Source organism: Plectropomus leopardus, chromosome 22 (assembly GCF_026936395.1).
Source record: "Plectropomus leopardus strain MGB_pleo_1.0 chromosome 22, ASM2693639v1, whole genome shotgun sequence".
Classification (NCBI taxonomy): domain Eukaryota; kingdom Metazoa; phylum Chordata; class Actinopteri; order Perciformes; family Serranidae; genus Plectropomus; species Plectropomus leopardus.
The window spans coordinates 6,428,568-6,447,486 of record NC_142197.1 but is presented as its reverse complement, the minus strand read 5'-3'; the positions used below and the strand labels follow the sequence as shown (position 1 = coordinate 6,447,486).

Below are 18,919 nucleotides of genomic sequence, written 5' to 3'. Positions count from 1 at the left end.
AGGCCTCCACTCTTCACCCCCTCTCAGGCACACTGGCCAAACAGGTTTAAATGGCAACGTGTCTTCTGGGGAGTGAGTCATTACATGTCTGAATGTTTCACTACGAGCACAGCACAGATCCTATATGTCATTTCTGGGCTGAGTGTGATGTGCGAGACAGGATTAAGCCCGCAATGTTTCTTAATATAACTTCAATTAATAGTCGGATCCCCCTCCTCTGCTCTGTGTGACTCACTCTGCCTCCTCTCAGATATGAAATGTTTTGTTTTCACAGATTTATGTGAAACATGGAGGTGAATGTTGGTGTGATGTAGGGTTGCTGTCCTTTATACTGCTCTTCTATTCATTCTTCTTGAGGAGTGTGTTATCCCATCAGCAGTACACAGAGGACACCAGCACCACACTTTCTCTCAACTTTCCTCTTTCTCCTGTCCCTTTGGCTACTACGCTGTGTACACTTTTGATGCAGGCTGTCACTCTGGCACCTGTCAGCCACACACAATTACAGCCATTAAGGGATTACCTTTGTTGGGCTGCAATAGCTTCTAGGAGGAGCCAGCGGAGGAAGGCTGGTGACGCACTAAAGAGGGAGGTCACAGTTGGCGCAGCGTTCTCCTTAAGGGGCTTGTTTCCATTCTTAGTGTAGAAGGAGACTTTGGAGAGATAATAAGTGTGTGTGGGGAATGACTGAGGGGGAGGATTTAGATGAGGGCATGGAGGACAGTTTTTAGATGAGACGCAGAAACTGTAACAATCCTGTTATTCGGTCCCATCATGTTGGCAGTCAAAAGTCAGTGCAGTGCATTAAATATATAAGGAACTTGATACACTTAATCAAGGTTGACTGATTGAATGCATACAGTCTTCTGTCAAAATATGTACTTAAACGCACCTCAAAGATGATGGCTGAAGGTGCTCTGATGGACAAGATGCACATTTATTATTCATCCATCCAAAAAGAAATGACCAGTCAGTAGGGCTGCATGATAGAAGGAAAAACTGAAAATGCTGTGATTTCTTTTTCGGTATGTATTGCCTTGATACAAATCATGGCCCTTTTTAGTGTCATTCTATTGGAATCTGAGCTTATCTTGATACTTTATGCTGTTTACTGTCGCTTTAGAAAAGCATGCACTTTACTTTGTCTGCAGCACTTCCCGGCCAGTCCTCCTCTACAAACACACACTGGAAAGTCTCACTTTAAATGCCACCTGGCTACGTCACATGATATATATATACATAACCTGTTTTAAAGGGGGGAGGCTTAGCCGGTTTCATTAGTCATGGAAAATGAGAAACATTTTTGTATCAAGTGCCTCAAAAGTTACATGTTTGAGTTAATTTGCCTTTCTTGACATTGCGCTAACTGTGTTGCGACTCTTGTGCATGTGAACATTGCGGTGTTGATGCTAAAAAGATATATCATGCAGCCCTACCAGTCAGTATTCTGTATTTATGATCCAAAAACTGAAACAGCGCAAGGACAGTACAGAGTAGGCTACAATTTAATGTAAGTCATACATATCAAGGTATGTCTGAATAAATAATTAACACTTCAAAAGGTCTTTGCTTCACATTTGTGTTGTAATTATAATACACTTCTGGAGAACAGGCACAGCAACACATGAACCAAAGAGTGTGATTGCCCATGGAAAATAACCACATACTCCTGCACCCTCATTGGGAAAAATGGAGCTCATTACATAATGGTAGAGTTAATGTGATAGTAGCTACACTTATCCTGTTAGAAGCTGTGGGTGTCCAGATACTTAAACTTGAACCACAGGTCTGCTTTTGCTGACATTACCAAATTGTGAACTTGGATGGGGACCACAAGCTGCCATTTGTTGGCACAGGAGTAACCACATCATTTGCACATGATGGTGACGTCCAGCTAACAAACCCTCGAGGGTGACATTTTACTATCAGTGAGTGCAGCGTACTGTCACAGTAATATCTTGCTTAGTTGTCTGCCCGGTAACAAAGTCAGATTTCTAAGAACAAGTCCGTCTGCACCTGGAGGAACTCTGAGCTCCCACACACACAACTGAAGACATCATACACACACACAGTCAGATAAGCTCAGTGAGGCCTTTGCAGGCGCTCTTCAGCTCTGGCCATGTATGGCGTTGTAAACGGCCCAAATTTGGACAAGGATTCCAGCCAGATAGTCGTGTGCCCTGAACGTGAGGCCGCTGTGTGTTCATGTGTATCTGTTTCCCTTGTCAACGCTGTTGTTGTCATAGCAACCCTAGGAGAGAGAGCGAGACAGTCCAGGCACAGTGTTCAGTGATGGGGGTGAGGGGATAATGGTGGCAAAAATTTGGTTTTAATATTGTGGTAATTGTTTCAAGTGTTTATGTGTGCTGATTTTTTACTACAAAAACTGTCAAGCTGTGAATCTGTGTTTCCACAGATCTGTAACCTGCAGCATGTTGAATAGCTTGAGAAGAAGACCGTTTTTCAATTGAGGACTTTGTTTATGTGGCCACAGCTTGCATGTCACCATGTTTACGTGTCGTTGATTTCAGGTCACTGCGGGGCCTCTGTGCCTCCTAAATGACAAGTGCAGTGCTCTCCATTTCTGATTTTCCTCCGTCTTGTTGTCTTGGATGTTGTGCAGAAAAGTGACCTCCTTGACAGCTTGCTTCCTCTTAGGCATGTGGCCAAGTGAAGCTGCTAATGCCATGGCTGTGTATGCATCACGGCATATTCATTTTTGTAAATATTTAGTGTGCAAATCTATCGATTTACTTGACCCATGCAAGAGAGAAATACTGTCAGTTCCAACTTTTTGGATAAATTATTCTTGGAAGATAACATTGCTACTCATGTTTGTTCACAAAACAGCAGAAGCTTAGTGGTTAGTAGTGTTGCCCAACAGTGAGGGGGTCGTGGGAAGGCTTATTGTCACAGGACAAAATTTACAGTGATGCAAGTTCTTGGCAGAATGCTCCCAAAATTTGTATTTTGGGGGGATATTGTCTCCCTCATTTGACTGAAGACAATGGGGAAGAGACAGGAAATACGGAGAGAGAGATACTGGCGACGACATGCAGCAATGGCCCATTGTCAGACTTAGAACCCTGGGGAATTTGCAATTACATGTTCGTTCCACTGTAGACCACCAAAATGCCCCCAGAGACAGACATTTTGGTTGGCCTTACACAACTTCTATATTAATTCATCATGCAGAAATCAGTAGGTTTTAAACAAAGAAAATACTACAGAAATAGAAGCATTATCAGCTGTTTAATTGCTTTCCAAAAACTAAACACAAAACAGTTGCTTGGTATAGAACAGAATGTCTACTAACATTGTTCTATCAGTGTGAGCTTAACAGGTCAGTGTCAAATGTTAACCAACCTGTAAACATCACAACATGCATTGTATCTTTTTAGAAATGCTAGCAGCATTTCAGGCTGCAGCAATCCCCAAAATAGCCCACAAATTCCTGGAGGGACTGAAAAATGCATGTTTAGAAAGTACATAACCGCATAAGGCAAGATAATTGAGACTTGGATTATACTTCACAGGTTTTGTGAGTTTGTAAACAGTTTTGATATAGTTTTGCTGTTGCTGCTGTACCCTTGTCAATATTTGTCTGTTTTCTATGGAAATGTGAGAGAAATTTTCTCCAAAAAATTAATGTAACATAGCGTTACTAACTGATATACAAATGGCCATTTTGTGGATGAATCAGTCCTTTAACGAACACTTGACTGACAGCCAGTTGTGTTGATTATGCATAACAGAAACCCAAAGGACGCCCACCCTGGTGCAAATTCAGTTTCATGTTATAGGTAAAAATCACAACATCTCCCACTCCATCTGTCAGCAGATCTTAAATTAGATCTCTCCCACTTGCTGCTTTTATTTCTGTGGGTTTCACTTTTGTTTTCACTGTGCCATCGGTCGTATACGGTTTGGTTTGCTACAGAGAAAATAGTTAACCAACATCATGAAGGTATTAAGAAAATGCATGCTAAAGCGCGCCCATCTTGATGTGGGTGCTTCTTTGGTGACAGTGTAGGACGTGTCAGTCATTATCAGACATGCATGATATGTTTGTGGGTGGTCTGCTAGTTTTTAACCAAGCGTTCTGGCTTTCCTTTGACAGTATGCCATAAAATCATGTGAGGGAAGTCTGAGGTTGAGTTTTAAATGTTTTATGAGTGTTCAGATTTTCTTCATCATGCTCCAATTAATTCTCTCACCTAATGCCTGTTCAGGACATCCTCTTTAGCACTTTGAAATATGGAGCAATATCACTTTTCGTGTGCTGCTTTCAGGCATCTTTCACAAGTATTTCAACTTTTGAACTGAGAAAATTGGTGCAATTTTTGTCAAAACATAGGGAAAAAAGGCAACGAGCAACTTGAAATGTTTCACAAATTGCAAGAAGTACATAGATTTACTATTTTAAAAAGGTGAGGGTTAAATGTCTAGGGGAAAGGAAGAAAGCTAAGGAAAAGCTATACTTATAATTACCACAATTACATATCTAAAATTATTTTGCAGAAGTATTCTAAATCTTGAGGCACTTTTCTAGGTTGTTTACACTGTTTTTTACACTAATTTAATGTTATTTTCTTGTACTTTTTTACTAATTTTTACAATTTTTTTGTGTCATTTCTTCTTTTATTGCTCATTGCCTTCCAATGTGTTTTTTTTAAATAAGTCAAGCCAATTTTCTCAGGTTTCAAGGGGTTAACCAAGAGGCTGGCATAAGATCTGTAGCTTGTCCCCAGCACCAGAGAATGACACAGGTCCTAATGACTAGAATTGATTAACTGAACGAATTTGCTGGCAAATGAAGCTGTTTAACTTCTGCTCCACCACAAATGTGGATTTAATCGAGTGATTCATCAGCTGCTTAGTGTAAGAGAAAAACGTACAGTTTGTTGGTTATTTCCGTGGTTTGATTTATCACACGTTCACAAGTATTTGGCTAATGTGCAGAGCTGAATGTTAAAGTAAAAGCAGTCTTTCAAAGTGTAAATGAATTGTCTTTCTTTTTGCATAAAGCAGCAGCAGCATATAGTCCCAGTACCTCACTGCCTCCATCAGCAGTACTACGCTTTGTGGTATTTCAAGCACTCTTGTTATGTGGAGGCATTTTGGGAATGCTCCGGCTGCCAGAATTCCCCAACAATTCTGGACGCATGTGGCAAGCAATCACACAGTGCAATGCTACTTCTATGCAAGCTGTGTGTAACTATAGCACAGGCATAAGCTCATATGTATGTGTGCATTTCCACATAGACACGCAGGGTAGGTCATGCTCTGCGCTTCTTGCAGTGGCCTTACGTCCTCTTCTTTCTGTCCTCTCTCAGGCATGCATAGATGACAATGTCGACATGGTGACTTTCCTGGTGGAACATGGAGCCAGCATCAACCAGCCTGATAATGAGGGCTGGATCCCCCTCCACGCTGCAGCTTCCTGTGGATACCTGGACATAGCAGAGTAAGTACTGAGAGGCCTGTTTCTAAGAAGCAGCAGTATCTGTTTCATCAGGTCTCTGCAACCTCATCCTCACATCCTGTTTTGTATCTAGCATATTTTTTTGTTTTTTTATAGCAGCACATTTATGAACCTTGCAGTTCAGTTTGTGTGAAAACATCAGTGTGGTAGGGTTAATAAGGTTCCTGTTTTAAGGTCCAGCTGCTATGATGCGCTGTTGCTCCTGTCAAAATGTGACGAGAGCTGCTTCTGTGTTTAATGATGGCTTTTGACGTGTTGATTCTTGCATGTGAGCTGATATGCCCATGGGCATTTATAGTGTACACAGATGCCAATTGGCACTCGTTGAGGATTTAAGGGATTCAAAGGAAATTTGTCAAAACAATGTAACAATAAATGCAGAAACCAGAATGGGGTGCTATGCAACCTTGAAGGGTATGCATGTTTTTGTATCACTAAGTAACTAATGGGAACAACAGTTTTTGTAATTGGTCCAGTATTAAGCAAGAGTGCTGCAGTTGGCAGCATCAAAACACGCTGCAGTTTAACCGCTTGGGGCATGCTTGATGTCATTCAGCGTCCAAACCCACCAGAGCTTGCATATTTACACAACTAAATGTGTGAAGTAAGGGGTTATTTTAACCAAACCAGAGTTGGTGATTATTGGGACAGTGGAAAGACAAACATAAACCCTTTTTGTTAGTTTTACTTTGTTTCTGTCACCTTTGAATGGAGTGTGTTTTACAGTGATAAAAATATCTGGTGAGTTTGACAATAGCAATTTTCTGAGCTGTTTCTGGTTAAACTAAAAGGTTACTTACTCTTTAACCAAAAAAGGTCTGTCTCTGTAGGGATTCTATCCATAAGTTGTCAGACACTTAGATAAATAATCTGAGCCTGTCACTGGCAAATTCAAGCATTTGTAGTGGCTGTAAATTAAAGGTGCAACCATGCCCTAAGTAGTTATTTTGCACTTCCCCACTTACTTGTTAAGGCTGCGCAGAAGCACTCTTAACCAGTTTTACCATTTGTTGTAACATTGTTTGGACAAATTTCTTTTGAATCCCTCAACATTGTCAACAACTGCCAGTTGGCACCTGTATACCGCCCATGGGCATTGCAACTAGCACGCCACAATCAACACGTCAGAAGCCATCGTTTTCAGCAGCACGCAGTTCTCGACACATTTTGACAGGAGCGGCAGTGCATTTGATAGCTTAGACACACATTGTCAGAGTGATGTAATCAAATATGGAGAGATCAGGCCACTATAACTGGAATCGAGCTCTAGAGTTGCTCTGTAGTATTTTCTTGCCCTGAGTCCTTTTCAGGTAAGAGGACTGCTCACAGGGAGATGTTATCAGAGAATATTTAAATAGGCTAAAGGGGCTGAAGGAGCTCAGTTGTACTCATTGTTCAGCATATTGGGAGTGTGCTGTGACCTGCTTTACTTCTGTGTTACATTACAGGAACCTGGCTACAGGTTTATCCCTACTATTGATGTTTTCCCAAAAAGAAAGTGCAACTGCTTGTAGGGAGATAAACATTTGGCTTTTGTACAAAAAAGCTACCAGGCAAATTCCAGCCCGCTATTATTGTTGTAATCAGGGTTCCTGTAGATCATTAAAAAGCCTTGAAAAGCATTGAATTCATTAATCTGAAAACACAGCTTTCATTTTTATTTAAATCTCTTAAATCAGTCTTTCAAAAGTCTTTCAAAACGCTGAGACATTGAAAGCATGATTTTATAATTTTTTTTTTTTTTTCAAATATTGCATTGTAAAATCTTAAAATTTCTGGTAACATATACTTTTTAAGAAATTAGTTTATGCCTTTTGCATTAACCCATAAGAGTTTTGCTGCATGACTAAAATGAGGTACAAGGTAATAAATCCAATGCTTGTCCCTAATCTTAACTAGTAATTGATGTTGGTTCGTGATTTTTTATTTTTGGTTATTATAATGTTTTTTTTTAAATTTCACTCAGAGTGGTGTTAAAAAAAGTTTTTTTAAAAAGCCTTAGATTTAACTTTGATGAAAAGAAGATCTACAGGCAAATTCTACACGAACTGCTGTATTAAAAATGTCAACGCAGTTCTGAAATATTTTAGTGTTTTTGACGTCTCAGACGCAGCAATACTGTGTCCAGTAGGCCTCATGAACCCAGCATCAGCACTGGCTAGTATTACAGAAAACAAGAAGTTTTTTGTTGTCAGACAATGACTGAAAAGGTCAAGTGGTTGGCCTGATACGGGTGACTAATGGAGACATCATGCCATGGAGTGAAACTCTGCAACCTGATGTGGGCGGTGAGCTCTCAGTAGACCCATTTTTAATCCCAGCATCCTCATTCACAGTAACGGGAACTCCAGAGCAGGACTGTATCTCTGAGTGTCACCACAGCCATCTAATGGTAGGGTTGGGTTCGAAATCCCACAGTGGGGCTCCAGACCACAAAGCCATCAAACCTAGTAAAGCTGAACCAAAATAGGCGGAATAGAAAGTCCAATCAAGAAGATATAAAACTTTGAGACGTAACTGAAGTAAGTTGCCATTTGGGGGGAAGTCATAAGCGCTGAGTGTGTTTCAAGTGGTGTGTTGGCCTAATGAGAAGGGCCTGAGTCTCACCGCGGCTTTAATGGGAAGCAGCTGAAGCCAACATGTTGAATGGGTAAAATGGTCTTGAATCTCTGTTGGGGAGACGAAAATACAAAGGGTTAAATCACTAAGTGGCCTTTGATACAGTGTTAAAATTTGGTTGTCAGCAATAATTTATGGAGGTTTAAAGGGACAGTTCACTTCAAATCAAAAACATATTTTTCCTCTTACTTGTATTGTTATTCATCAATCAAGATTTTTTTGGTGTGAGCGTTGGCGATTTATGTTTTCAATCTAATATAATGGAAATTGATGACTCTCGGCTTGTGGTGCTCAGTGCGCTAAAAATTTTTTTTTTGAAAAACACGAGAGCAATGTCTCTTTCCAAAAACCATGATCCAGTTACTCCAAATAATCCTCAGATCTTGTTGAGAGCAATTTGATGTATTTTATTTGAACTAAACTACACCCGCCAACCATATCACTGCACAGAAGGAAGCGTGCATCTGCTGCTAGCTCACCTAGCACCACTGAGCTAGCTAACGTAACAACTCAGCCAAGGAGGACGCCATTAATGTTTACATCTCACGCTGTCACAAGTCTCTCATCCATGAGTAGATGCACGCTGTCTTCTGCACGGTGATATGATTGGCGGGTGTAGTTCGGTAGAAAGAAAATAATTCCTACATGAAACTGTGAGTTTCTAGTTTTTTTTCAACAAAGTCTGTGGTTTGTTGTTTTTTGAGAAACTGGGTCATAATATATTTATCACTCTGTTTATTGATTTGTCACTCTGCTTGGAGCAGCATGAATCTGTTTAAAACTTGGTCACTCTGGATTTGATCTCGTTGTCAAAGTGTGTTGTGGTCAAAGACACTTTGAAATCCGATTTGAGCGGCCGGACTGAGGCGCCTGTGTTGAAACCTTTAGTGGCATTTCAAACCACCTTCACATGAGGTTTGGGTCCAATTTGAAAAAATTGCACTTGTATCTGTTTTTTTTTGCTCGAGACTTCCTAAAATCAATCTGGATATGCCAAAAAACGATTTGGTGTGGCTGTCTGAACAAGGCCCAAAACTTGATGTTTAAACTAAATCATCTCTAAAATTAAAATTTTCCCTTAAAACTGCCTTGTCATCAGCAACTTCTTGCTGAAGCAAGCACCACTTAACCTCTCCAGTACAAAGCATGTGATTGGGAGTAATTAATGCTTTAGTTGAATCTATAGCAGCAGTTACGTACTATAAGATGAACCAGACGGTAGTTTAGTGTAAAACCCAAAGAATGGTAAACATCCATGCCTTGTCTGGCTTTGTGCCACTCCTCATTCAGACGCCTCTTTGTCTTTATTCTGTAGGTGTGGCGAGTCCGCTCTGTTTGCACAGACCCTCTGCAATTTAAACACACTATGTGGCTTAGGATCCATTAGCATCATACTTATTTGAACACAGACCATGGTTATTTACCTTTGTCATATAGTGTGTGTGCTGTAAGTTCAGTGTGTGCTGTAAGTTCAGTGTGTGCTGAACACCAGTACAGGACTTGTGCATTACTGGTATGCTCTTGTCTCTATAGACAGGACCCTTTTACTCAATTTTTTTTGGGGGGGATATTAATTTTTGCATGTCTTATATAGGATTTTAAGCAGTATAGAATAAAATGACAAAAACTTTGCAATAGATAATCAAGCATTTAATTATTGTAATTAATTTCCCCCATGCAAACACTATTATGGGTGAATAGGGCTGCAACTAATGATTGTTTTTGTTATTTCTTTAATCTGCAGATTTTCACAATTAATCATTTAGTTTATATATGTCAAAATTGGGGAAAAATGTCAATAACAATTTCCCAGAGCCCAAAGTGACGTCTTCAAATTGCTTCTTTTGTCCAACTAACAGTCCAAAACCCCAAACCTCTGAATTTAAATGACAAACAAAAGCAGAAAATGTTCACATTAAGAAGCTAGAGCCAGCAAATGTTTGACATTTTTACTTGCAAAAATGACAGAAACAATAGATCTTTTATGAAAATAGTTGGTGATTAATTTTCTTTTGATCGACTACTAAGTTAACCATGTAATCATTGCAGCTCTATCAGTAAATAAATTTAGTTTGGCCTCAACATGTTGGGAAGATATGACAGGCAAAACAGGAGATGCAGAGTGTTATCTCGTGTCAATCCATTTTGGCGCTGAACCAAAAGCAGCATTACACAGCTCCTGTCCTTCAACTGTTTCCTTGCCAGTTAAAGGAAGTGACAGTTGACCCTACCTCAGTTTCTTTTCACCCTGTCAGAGGCTCCAGTTTGACCTCAAACTTTAAAAATTTTTTTTAAAAATCCACCAGACGCAAATCTCTTTCAGAGTAAGACCACTTTGGACAATTTTATAAGGATGTTTATATAAATATAATCTTAGTTCAAACCTTAATGTGTTGTTGTTGCAGGTATCTGATCAGCCAGGGTGCCAATGTAGGAGTTGTGAATAGTGAAGGTGAGACGCCGCTGGACATCGCTGAAGAGGAAGCGATGGAGGAGCTTCTGCAGAATGAGATCAACAGACAAGGTACGGTGTTAAAGACGTCCTGTATGGTCCATGTTGGACCACTGGGTCATACTTCTCTCCTAACAATTTATGTACAGATAATATTCTGGGGTTCCTGCAGATTAAAAAAAAACATTCACATATCGACTTGTCAATGAGAAATACAGTAAATATGCAATTTCAATGACGGTGTCACATCAGCGAGGTTTTCTAATGGTGCCAGAGCATCTGTCACTATAGCAGTCACAGCCTGAAATGTCCAAACCACTAAGTCATCACATTTCATGGCCGTAACATCTCAATAATCATTATTATTTTAAAATATTAGAACAATTATCAGTGATTAATTCATAGTGCTCACGTTTAATCTGACTTTACAGAGTGCTTCAGCCGAAAAAAACTGTGATCACTAACAGGGAGATGAATGTAAATAAAAATAACAATGAACCTTAGCACTTACAAATCATTTAAAATGATCTTTATGAATATGCCTTTGATTGACATTTTATAGAGCAAACAACCTCAAAACAGTGTTTTACGTCCCTCAACTTATATTAAATCTGTCATCATGTATCACATCATCATATCACCTGCAGCGATCTCAGTTTAAATCATCTTCACATTCTCACTGCACATTCTTCCTTCATAAACTCCAGTTTAGTGTGGGAAAAGGTGTTCGCATGGTTTTTGTGCTTTCGTGTCGTTTATGCGTCTGGCCCCTGATGTGTCAAGCATGTAAATGGCGGGACAGGTGTTAGGGGCCCTTTGTCTGTTTCATGCATGTATGAGTATGTTGTCAAATAGAGCCTGAGTTCTCATTTAGTGTCAGTCACCTGCTGTTTTTCACTTGCTTGGTTGAAGAAAACGTACATAATGTAGAAAAGTGATCCAGCTGTGTTGGGAGCACTCGTGATGATTCAAAACTGAAAAAGTCGAGTATTTCTATTTTGGGCCCCGGCATTCTTGAGTTGATGAAAGGCGCCTTCCTATGGTGAGAGGCCACGCACAGACGTGTTAACCGGCCCGGGGCCAGAGGGGGGCTCCTCAGATCACTAATAAAGGTTGGCTGACCTGCCCCTCTCTGTGGCACTATTTGCCACTTTTTTTAAAGAGAGATTTCACCCCCAAATTCAAAATATTCCTCTTACCTGTAGTTCTATTCATCGTCTAGATTGTTTTGGTGTGAGTTGCATAGTGTTGGCGATATCGACCATAGAGATGTCTGCTGTCTCTCCAATTTAATCGCCAAAAAAGTACATTTGAAAAACTGGTCTCTTTCCAGAAATCATGACCTGGTTACTCAAGAAAATCCACAGACCTTCTGAGCATTTTTATGTTGGATGGCGGATGGAGTTCGGTTGAAAGAAAATAGTTCCTACATGAAACTGCTCAAAGCCAGATCTGTAGTTTCCGTTGAGTAATTGGGTCATGATTAATTAAGTGCTTTATTTATCGCTCCGCTAGTAGCAGCATGGAACTGATCAACACTTGAATTTGGATTAGTTGTCGTCGTTGTACAGCATAATGCCTTCAATATATTGCCATAGTTTTAAGTTTTTTGTGCGTTAGTATTAACTGTCTAATACCTCAAGCGTCTTTGGAGGGGGTACTGTCAATCTCTTCAGTACTTTAAGTTGAGGTCCAAGTGTTTGAAAGCACACAGCATCCCGTGATAATTACACTCAAGTGTTATTTGCATGTTGCAGTCCTTGTCCATGTTATATAACGGCGGCGAGACATGCACCCACCCGAACCTCAAGCATCTCGGCCAGCGGCAGCTGTCAGCTTTTATTTCCCGACGTCTGACGATGTGCTGCCTGGTTCTGAGCATCCGCACGCTGCCTCCTCTAAGATCCATCACTGATGGATGCAAAACAAAATGTGCATCTTTATTTACCGTGCTCACCGACCACAGAATACATTTTCATTTTGTTGACATTATATATTCAGGTTTGAGGCTTATTTATTTTTTTCTTTAATGCAGACATGCATAAATCTGCTTTTGAGATAAAACTCAGCTGAAAAGTGAATTTGCAATGATCCTGGCCTCGGGCAGCTGCAGACAATCCACAGCTCAGTTCTCTGTGCGAGAGGTAGCAGGCAGCATTATGCAACTAGCTGTTGTGTAACGCTTCTGTATGATTGTAATGTGATTTTCTCCTCTCAAAGAGACACCAGTCATGGGGTTAAACTTGTTAGCAAGTGGCCATGGTTTCCCCCTCAGCAGGGACAGCCTCTAGATCCTCTTCTTGACCCTGGCTGGGTCAAGTGACTGGACAGCCCTGTAGGCTGCTGTCTGTCCTTGAAATGGACTGAAGGTGGACACTCTCACAATGTTTCCAAACCAGTGGTTCCTCCACTGGTGAGTTGTGGGTCCATTCTGAATTGACTGCAAGTGACTCATGACCATGTTTGTGAAAACACTTTATTACTACAGTGAATTTGCTGCTCAGTGCCTTTATTTTGAAGTGTGATTTCCTGCTGTGGAGTGAGGTTTTTTTTTTCTGTCTTAGAACAGTAGCTATTTTTTTGCCCTGTTCTTGGTATTATGTGGTCTTTTCTTTTTTCTTTTTACCCTCCCCAAAGCTACAAATATTTTTCCTCGAAAATCCCAGAATGACTCGGTTAAAACGCATGAAGTGTTCGGCAAACATGATGTGTTTAAAGACAGACAAAAACTTGAATAACCAGCAATCATTTCTATTTTTGCAGTTTCTGGCTGTGACAAATGGTGTCATATTTGGATATGTTTAATTTGTCAGGCCCATGGGTTTGGAAGGCATCTTATTTTTTAAAATCCCCAAAAATAAAATTACCAAAAGTTTTCAAAGAGAAAAGGCATGTTTCCTATAATATATATATATAGAGTTTTTTTTTGTTTTTTTTTTTTTCCGGTGGCGGTAAGCCCCCGATGTCCTCAAATCTTAGAAACACCCTAGTTTTAACTAATTGCACTGTATTCTTACAATATGTTTTATATAATTTTCTTTTAAGTCTTTGTGTTATTTATAGTTTATGAAATAAAATTGGTCATTTCTTTTATGTGCTGACCTTGGAACTAATGTCGAAGGTAAATCTGGACCAGTTGGGAACCAGTTTTAAATCACACTCTGCACCTGGTCCTGAGACACATGGATTATTTGCATTGTTGTGAAAGCTTCCTCTCAGCTCCAAATGTTTTTTGCCCCTTTTGGTTTTGTTTTTTCTAAAAAATCAGTAACTGCATTACCTGAGAGGATCCTGGTGCTTGCTTCAGGGTAGATTTCTGTAAATATTTCATTTTGGCTTTACCAGATATACTAGAGGTACTGTTTTTTTTGTCAGTGAGCTGAAGGGGGGAGGCAAATCCTTTTTTGGTATATTGAATTTTCTCTTTACCTTCTCGCGTGGAAGATGTACTGTTCTCTTGTAAAATCTTAACTTTGAACTGCTGCCAACTCCTCCACTCAGTTCTTGTTCTGTAGTCCTACTTAGAGGCCATTAGGCTGCCAGCTTTTTATAGACACAGTGTAGGCTACTTCCCAAGAGATCACGGGACACTGGTCTACCTGGCCAGCTCCTATTGCCTACATTATCTGAACAGCCTTAAGAACAATCAGGCTCATTTTCCTCCATAGTGTGTGTGTACTGCGTTTAGCTCTTACTTGACAAGATCAGATGGATTTACATCACAGCTCAAGTTTAAATTGTAGCATTTCCGTGTGTGTTTCACCATTTAATCACTACATAGGGATATAGTATATACATACCATACTGTAAACTTTATGTTGTTTTGTGTTTTGTGACAATGTTTTGTGACAAGCAGTTTTTCAAACTTTTGATGCACGTGAGTCATGATTTTAATAGGGATGGGTACCAAACTTTAGGAGGATTACCACTCAAATTACCAGCTCGCATTATGGTGCCGAATTTCGGTACCTGAGAACGTGCATCTTGGTAAGAGAGTGTGCTGTGTCCCAGCTGTGATGTGGCCACCAGCAGCTTATCACAGCCACTCTAGACAACTAAGGACAGAACGAACCCAGGTCACACCCAGAACGTGGCGCAGCGGCGCCTGGTGGAAGCCTCCTCATGTCGAAGCCGAAGAATATCGCTTTTTTTTTTTTATCTCACACTACAAATATGCTCTTATTTTAATCTATGCAGCTGTTTCTTTCAGCTCCATGCAGGTTTGCGTTTCTGCTGCATCTCACAATTATTATCATGACCTTAGCAATTATCTATGCTCAAAGTCCAGTTTTTTTGTTTTTTAGGACAATATGAGCGTAAACACAAGGTTGATGCCATATTAAAAGACACTGAATAAATATATTTAGCTACACATTGCAACCTAGGTTCACTTTTTAGCAGCTAGAACAGCAGCTAGAAGTTTGCATTTATGTTATACAACTAAAATTACACTGTTGTTATTTCAGACAGCGTAACCGAAAAAGTGAACCGTTAGGTGCAGGTACCGTATTCTAGGTTCTGGTATCAGTTTAAATGTGAAAGGTACCCAACCTTAGTCTTTAATTTTACATTGTGACCACACTTCTCACTTATTATCTCATTGTAATATTATAAAACGATATCACAGTTCAGCTGAAATTATACTGACCATTTTTGATTTTTCCCCTTTTTTTAAGTTAAAAACAAAAGAATGGCAAATATTTTGGCGGCTGTTACTAAATCACTTCTTCACTGACAATCAAACTATAGTGAGACACTGGTCGAGTTCCTGTCCCAAAGTCACTTTTTTTAAAATGTTTGAAATGAAACGCGAAATTCAGTCAAACCATAGACTCAACAAAAAGTCACCTGCTTGCCATTTTAGTTTTGCTTTCTCAGACTTGAGCCCATAAACAGAAAACAAGCCAGGATATTACTGTTATCTTGCATTAGCCAATTAGCAAAAAATTGAGGATGCAAAGCCTCTATGAATTTGTTTAGGCATCAGGTGCCCTCTTCTTACTTAACAAACCTCCTTGTGTTTCTCTCCAGCTAGCAATATAAATTTTGGGGGTAAAGTTAGACTCTTCCTCTGCCTGCCCTTTTTCTTAAGCCATACTTTGAGACACAGATGTCCTCTTTCATTGGTTTAAAAGCTCGAGGCGATCTTCAAGCTTTCTCGAGTGTCAGGAAATGAGTGATGATGTATCCTTGGGAGAAGAACAAAAAACTATAAGATCAGCTGAAGTTTTGGCTCCTGCCCCAGAGCACTCCTCAGATCACTGTTTATGTAGTTCAACACAGTTAACACTCCGTCCACAAGTCAACTACTCAAGTCAACTGCATTTCAGACCGCCTCGTGATCCAACCAGGTGTCAACAAGACAATACAGGCCTGTTTTCACTGTGTCTGCGTGCAGCTTATTGCTTCGACATATTGACCCACTTAACTGGCTGAGGCCTGTGTTTTTGCAGCCATTATTTCATTGACAAATTGACAGAATTTTGGCACAAAACTGTTAGCTAAAGCAGAGCAAGGGATTTAAAACACCCTTTAGTGTTTAGAGAAGCTGCCAGAATAATGTCATCTCTTTTTTGCCTTCACAGACCTTAAATGCAATGGATGACATTAATAAAAGCACAGAGGTGCCTTGTGCAACAGACTTGTCATAACTGTCATTGTTGCTGCATTATCATTAGGAATATGATTTTTTAATTTAAAAAAAAAACCTGTATAACCTGTAGTTTATGCACAAGAAAGACTAAGAAAGTATGGATGATTTAATATTCCATATCCCTGACTTAACCAAATCCAAAACCGAAATCTTCTTCGTCTTTGTCTTGTTTTTCATCTTCATTTTGTCTGTGTTAATTGATGGTTTGCAAACCCACTTTAAATGTGCACTGCCACCCTCCATGAAAGCAACCAGGCTTCTTATTATTGGCTCTCTATCGGAATAATGAATAAGACCATTCATTTCCCATTATCAACTAATAATTTATCAGCCTGATTTGTATCATGCATCCCTTATGTTCATTGAAGTGTTTAAATATTCAGAGATTTCTCTCATGGATATATATTGAAATATTAGATCAGATAGATTAGACAGAGTTTATTGGTCACCTCTGTGGAAATTTGTCTTGGCTTCACTCAAACACAGCAAAGGTACATACAAACACATAACACACCATTAAAAACATAATAGACAAGATACAACAGTTTCTCTTTTATTTCTGTTCTCACTTCTGTAATCCATTGTCACAAACTTGCTCTTGATGTACACTTATTATAAATACCTTAATATGTTTGTGCCTCTACTCTCCGCGCTCAGTGTTACAGCTGGCAGCTTGATCCTAAGTAGAAAGTAATCCTTTAGTGCCACTCTGACGGTATCAATCTCCCCTGTTGCTCACCAGGAGTGGACATCGAGGCGGCCCGGAAAGAGGAGGAGCGGATCATGCTGAGGGACGCCCGGCAGTGGCTCAACAGTGGCCAGATCCAGGACACCCGGCACACCAAGTCTGGAGGGACGGCACTCCACGTAGCTGCTGCAAAAGGATACGCCGAGGTTTTAAAGTAAGCAGCAATCTTGATTTAACTGTATACTTTATGCCATTCTCTGCTGGGACAAAAATGTAACAGCCAGCTCATTTATTACTGGTTATTAAATAAATCCTTCCCAGTTTGTTACATTATATAAGCTCTATTTATAGTCTAGACCGCGTTGAGGCCAAGCATCATGTGTTTTCTTTGCTAATGCCAAACATATCTTGGTTTCTGCATCTTGTCAGTGCGTTGTTCCGACATTGTCTCTGTGGGCTGTTAATACAGCTCCACCGCTTGAGGAAACTGCAGCCACCTGTCCATCTGGTCTGGGAACACAGCCAGCACACTCTACTGCCATAGATAGCTCTGAGATCTCTGATGTTTAGCGCAGCTCCCATATACAAGAGGGAGATCTAAATGTTTTCCCCGTCATGACAGATTAATGAGCTGCAACATTAGAGTTCTAAAATTTGCAAACCTCATCCCGCCGTGGCTTAGGGATGACTAAGATTTTCAGATTATGTTTCCATTTGTTTAGAGGGTGTATCTCACAAATCTGACCCGGGGTTACAATGCTGACGCACTTCTAAAAGCCTAGACGCTGTCAGCAACTACGGAGATTAACTGACAGCATCAAAGCAGAAAAACACAGATTTGCAAATATTAAGAAAAACTGTTATTTTGTTTCCCTCCTCTCTCTCTCTTTGTTGTTGTTTAGGCTTTTAATCCAAGCAGGGTATGATGTAAATATTAAGGACTATGATGGCTGGACTCCTCTACATGCAGCAGCACACTGGGGCAAAGAGGAGGCGTGTAGGATACTGGTGGAGAATCTATGTGACATGGACCTCATTAATAAAATGGTGAGTAACTGGAACTATCATTTGTTCTGCCATTAAGTACTGTGCAATCTATATTTTAGATAACTTTTTATTTAATTTCTCTCCTTTAGGGCCAGACAGCTTTTGATGTAGCAGATGAAGATGTTCTGGGATATTTAGAAGAACTACAGAAGAAACAAAATCTGGTAAGTCAATGATGCAATTTTAGTAGTGGATCAATTCGAATTACTTCTATAATTCCTATAATTCTTCTATAAAAATATTGTAAAAGCCCGTGATTGTGTAAACTTGTATCATAGATTATGCATATATAGGAGAGGATAGAGTGCTATTTGTTTATGTACCACACACGCACGGGGGATTGTGTGAAATTGCATCTAACTCATTTTTACAAGATTCACTGCGTGTCCAAAATTGCATGCTTTGCTTTCCTTTTCCCTTTTAGAATTTCTGATTTCTGTTTTCTTCATTGCAGCTGATAGGTGACAAGAAAGACGTTAAGAAATCTCCTTTGATTGAAACAACAACCACTGGGGACAACAACCAATCACTGAAACCACTCAAGAGGTAAATAGCTTGATGATGAGAAAAAAAAAACAAAAAAAGAAAAGAGTCTGATGAATTAGTTTTAGGAATATCAAGCCAACTAAGCACTGACATAACTAATCGAACTTCTTGTTTGCTAAGAAAGTTTGATTCTCTGTCTTTGACTTCAAAATGCTGCTCTGCACTGAAGGTGCACTTCTGAACTGATGGTGTTAAATTTGTGTGCTGCAGCAAAGAAACGCTGCTTCTGGAGCCAGAAAAGAGCGCCCCACGCATCGAGACCTTAGAACCGGAGAAGGTGGATGAAGGAGAGGAGGGCAAGAAAGACGAATCAAGCTGCTCCAGTGAGGAAGAGGACGACGAAGATTCAGAGTCAGAGACTGAAGCAGGTACGTGCGTGTTTAAGAGAGAGAGAGAGAGATTTATTTTAAACTTTGGTAAATCAGGTCC

At 39.9% G+C, this 18,919-nt stretch overlaps 1 protein-coding gene across 10 annotated transcripts in view; it reads left to right on the top strand.

Annotated features, from left to right (window-relative positions):
• The window catches only part of ppp1r12a (protein phosphatase 1, regulatory subunit 12A), a 67,335-nt gene that overhangs the window by 22,010 nt on the left and 26,406 nt on the right, over positions 1 to 18,919 (top strand). For all 10 annotated transcript variants that reach the window (XM_088072484.1, XM_088072488.1, XM_088072487.1 and 7 more), the window contains exons 2-8: positions 5,337 to 5,467; positions 10,510 to 10,628; positions 16,952 to 17,111; positions 17,800 to 17,944; positions 18,034 to 18,108; positions 18,399 to 18,490; positions 18,701 to 18,858. In XM_088072484.1, the coding sequence (XP_087928610.1) occupies positions 5,337 to 5,467; positions 10,510 to 10,628; positions 16,952 to 17,111; positions 17,800 to 17,944; positions 18,034 to 18,108; positions 18,399 to 18,490; positions 18,701 to 18,858 (880 nt within the window). The remainder of the gene's footprint in view (positions 1 to 5,336; positions 5,468 to 10,509; positions 10,629 to 16,951; positions 17,112 to 17,799; positions 17,945 to 18,033; positions 18,109 to 18,398; positions 18,491 to 18,700; positions 18,859 to 18,919) is intronic.